This window comes from Quercus suber, unplaced genomic scaffold, assembly GCF_002906115.3.
Source record: "Quercus suber isolate HL8 unplaced genomic scaffold, Cork oak 2.0 scaffold_431, whole genome shotgun sequence".
In the NCBI taxonomy this organism is placed as follows: domain Eukaryota; kingdom Viridiplantae; phylum Streptophyta; class Magnoliopsida; order Fagales; family Fagaceae; genus Quercus; species Quercus suber.
The window spans coordinates 674-5,367 of record NW_027069882.1 but is presented as its reverse complement, the minus strand read 5'-3'; the positions used below and the strand labels follow the sequence as shown (position 1 = coordinate 5,367).

The 4,694-nt window shown below is 34.6% G+C and overlaps 1 protein-coding gene across 1 annotated transcript; it reads right to left on the bottom strand.

Annotated features, from left to right (window-relative positions):
* Positions 1-227: 227 nt before the first annotated feature.
* Positions 228-1,890, bottom strand: LOC111996430 (tropinone reductase homolog At2g29150; the record flags this gene model as incomplete). Its single annotated transcript, XM_065761838.1, is given in 4 exon segments — positions 228-716; positions 1,003-1,109; positions 1,216-1,435; positions 1,683-1,890. Coding segments are annotated over 4 exon segments (718 nt in total), but the record flags the coding sequence as incomplete, so codon positions are not given.
* Between the last annotated feature and the right edge of the window lie 2,804 nt (positions 1,891-4,694).

Sequence of the window (4,694 nt, the reverse complement as noted above, 5' to 3'; positions counted from 1 at the left end):
GTATATGCCCAAGAATAGGCCAGATTTTTGTATTTCATTGGTTTGTTTTAGTTGATTTGACTTGTTTTTTTGGATTTTTTCTAATCTCAAAATCCTAGGGGGGCCGGTAAGTTAATTTTCCTAAACTTTCTTCTTCTTCTTCCTTTTTTTTTTTTTTTTTCAATATTATAAATGGAAAATTTGAAAAGTGAGGGGGCCCTCCTGACTGCCAATGACTCACACGTAAATATTCCAACACATATACGCATTACATTTATAAAAGTAAGAATACAAGACAACGATTTAGATAGATATACAATAATTTTAGAAAATGCCAAGGAGAGAGGTTTGTGCATCCCATTTGCTACAATCATTTTTTTCTTCTTCCAATTACTGACAGAACTAGTAAACTATATTTATTAATTTTTCCTTGCAGTACCAAAAACATTGTTAGAGATATATTATAGCATATTAGCCATATAACACATTGCGTTCCTAATAATTTATATATAACATATTCCAATAAGGAGTGTCTGAACATCATTTTCTGCTGCTCATGGGAAGCTAAAGCCGTTTACAGTTGTCCCTCCGTCAGCACAAACAGTCTGACCGGTTATGTAAGAAGCTGCAGGGAGGCATAGGAATGCCACCAAGGAAGAAACCTCCTTTGGCTCTCCTACACGTCCAAGAGGGGTTTGAGAGATAATAGCCTCCACTAATTTTTCATTGCTTAGATACTGCAAAGAAGATAATATAAATTGTCATGGTTATCATGATTCATGGAACCTATCTCAGATAATGACCTCTCTGAAGGAGTCAAGATATTAGAATACTGCAGTAAGGATAAATTCGGTAAATTGTTCCCATTTCTTAGCACATGAAAAAATCAAAACAGGATTATTTGTTACAAATGTTGTTTACTGAGAGTGTGCATTACACTGAACGTGTCATATGTCTTATTATCTCCCGAAGACATTCAACAATGACCAGATTTTAACAATCTTCAAGCACTAGCACACTTACAGTTTCAGCCAGGGGAGTTTTGATAAACCATGGCGCAACAGAGTTACTCCTTATGTTATCCTTTGCCCACTCACATGCCAAATTTTTTGCAAGTTGATTCACCGCTCCTTCAAATAGATATCAGACAGAAGCTGATCGCATTATTTGATGTCACAGCTAAAATTTATAACCCATAAGCTTGCAATAAAAAGTTAAATAGCACAAAGAAATTACCTTTAGCTGCACTATATATAGATCCTCCAGTACTTGTGGCTACTACACCAGCAACCGAAGAAACGAAAACAATGCTTCCTGCTTCCGAAGCTTTCAGAAGAGGATAAGCAAGTTGGCAAATGTGATATGCAGATTCAAGATTGGCAGACATGAGAAATGAGAAATCTTCAGATGTGTACTCCAAGGTTGGTTTCAATGTGGACGTTCCCACATTGTTTATCTAAAAACCGAATTAGATTAACTATAAATTGAATGTATCAACTGCAAAAGCACAAATGAAGCGGCTCTGGCCAAGTAATATTCCAATGCCATTTAAATTGTTGATCAAAGATTGATCTTCTAAAAATGAAATCGAAGATTTTAGTATAGAAAAGAATGTAAAATGATCATTTAAAATTCATCATCTTTGGAGTATGCTTTCAAATGCCACGCAAAACGCAGTGATGTAGAGGAAATAAAGTACTTACAAGGATGTTGAGTTTGCCATTAAACATGTAGGAGACAGTGCTCATTAGCTCCTCTCGTTGGGTTCGAGACACCACATCACAGACTGAACCAGTGACTCGAAATCCCTTCATCTTCCACTCATGTAAACATTCATTGAGTTGGGCCTCATTTCGAGAGCATGTATGTACAGTCGCCCCCAGGCTTGCCAATTCCTCAACAACAGCATATCTAGTCACAACACGTAGTAGTAAATAATAGCAAATAAAAAGAAAAACTAAATAATGTGTATTCTATTGTATTTAGTGATTTTTTTTCTAGGTAAACATGTAATATTCAATGAAAGCAGAGAATTAGAAACAAATTACAGGGGGAGGGATAGTCCCTTCTCTATCTCAAGACCAAACAAAAGAACACATTTAACTATTTCATGGTTAACAAAATTAACCTTCCTAAAAGTATGGCTTACAAACCACTAAGAGAGAGTTCAAAATTAATTTGGTTTCAACAATATATCTTAGGAATTTAACTTAATTATTCCTCAATTTGTGAGAAATGAAAAATAGAGGAAAAATATGTGCCAAGAAAACTATCACATGACACAAGATATACATGATTCGATAATGTGCCTATGTTCACAGAGTTGCAGCGAGGAGAAAAAAATATAAAGGCGACCGTAAGGGATGGTTTTCAATACAATCATCAAACCTAATTTGTAGTGACCTATAAATACCCCAAAACAATAGGGCCAATTTGGGCAAACCCCCAATCCTTGGACTAAATCTCAGAAAATGTCTCATTTAAAGTCGTAACGCTTCTAATTTGGGCAGGGTCAAATACCGAATCGAATACAAACCAGATTCCACATAACCCAACAATATATTAGTTCAAAGTATTGTATTTAACAATTATGTTGTACAAACTCAAGGGCATGGATTGGGCTTGGTATAATTAACTTTCATAGCATAATTTCACAAAATCTATATCTATATATATAAAAGCTGAAACGTAGCGTTTAATGTTGTTGCGTTATTGTTGAGCCACATCAGCATCATATCATCAACCTATTTTCAATATTTTCTCTCTCCTTTTTAATTATTTTTCTCCTTATTACTTTGCCACTTTACAATTACACCTTCTCCAATATTTACTTACTTTTATCTTTTTATTTCCCCACTACTTTATACCTTAACTTTACAATTTCTCTATCCCTTCATCTTCCTTTCATTTTGGCTCTCCTTCTCTCCATTGTTTTACTATAAAAATTTGTTATTTTCTCTTCCATTCAATCCATGTTTTGCTCACACAAAATGATGAATACTCTCTCTCTCTCTCTCTCTCTCTCTCTCTCTCTCTCTATATATATATATATATTCTTTCTTTTGGTGGATGTTTAATTCTTTAGATTGATGAATTTTTATGTTTAACTACTTTAGGTTGATATGATTTGGTTACTATATTTCTTACCAAGTGTAAGATAGAGGGACTAAACTTAGACACAAACCTTACAAAAAGGATTTTTTTTTTCCATTAAATTTTTGGCAAAACTAAAGCTTATAATTCATTGCAATACATTAACTTACTAGCTGAGCATGATTATGACAATATTCAGAGTGTTCAAAAATGATTTCCTTGTTGTTGATCTACCAAGAGTGTATTATTCTTTTTATTTTCGGATGAGAAAATAAATAGATCTTGGGTAAAATTCAAAACTCACTCAATAGGATTAGACTAATGCAACATTACCCAAACTCTTCATAAATATCTAATTTGTCCCCTAAGGACAAACCACATTTAATATTGTTTGAACTTTCTCTTGCTCCTTCAAATCTTCTTCTACTTTCTTTTTCATCCTCGATTGTTATTTATTAACTATTTATTATCTAGACATTATCTTGTGCTTATAATTGCCTCAATACAATTACTGTGAAATTTTATTGTGATTTGTGATAATTATTGCTTAATCCGACCATAAATTAGTTTTTGAGAAAATGAGCTTAAACAAAGTTAGGTGCAGTTTGTGTTTAAGGGATAATATGGATGCTTTTGAAAATTCTATGTTAGAGCATTAGCATTTGGGGAGGGGGGGTAAAACCCTCCCCCAAATTGCTATTTTAGATCCACACTTCCAAACCTAGTTTACCTCGGTGGCTATTACTAAAAGTTTTTAGCAATCGTGATCAATAACTTTTTAAAGATAAGAATTATTTTAGTTGTGTTTGTATTCTGAGATATATATATATATATATTATTTTCTTCTCTTTCTCTTCCCAAATAAATTAAAAATATCTCATTTCTCTCTTTAGTCTCTCACATTTCTCTAGGCCAACTCTCTCTCTCTCTCTCTCTCTCAAACCAGTCTCAATCTTCTCTCTCTATTGCTTCTCTAACCAAACTAAAATCTTGATCTCTCTCTGGTATAGTAGGCGACAGCTTCTAGGACCAAAGGTGAAAGCGTGGTGGCGGTAATGATGATGGGTTGGCTAGGTTTTGCTTATGATTGTAGGATGTGTTTGAATTGGTGGTTTATGGATTTAAATTGGTGGGTTAGTTTTGAATAGGTAGCCGAATCAATGGTTTACAGGTTTAAATTAGTGGGTTAGGTTTGAATCGGTGGTTTGTGGGTTTAAATCAGTGGGTTAGGTTTGAATTAGTGGTTTATAGGTTTAAATTGGTGTGTTAGGTTTGAATTAGTGGTTAAATTGGTGGGTTGGGTTTGAATTGGTGGTGCTGGGCTTGGTTTCGATGGTTGTTGGGCTTGTTCCAGTGATTTTTTGAGTTTCGGTTGCTGTTAGGGGTTTGTTTGAGTTTCAATTTTTGGGAGTTTTGGGTTTTGTTCGCGGGGGCAGGTAGTTTGTGTTTTGGGTTTAAGTTTCAATTTGAATAACTGGTTGTGGTGGTGGGTGGTGGGTGGTGTGATTTGGGTTTCTCAATGGTGGTGGGCTTGCTTGTTGGTTTGGGTGTGGGTTAGCTAAGTGTTGTTGTGTTGTTTGGTTTGTTTAAGAGGAAAAGATAAAAACGGAGTGGAAGAGAGA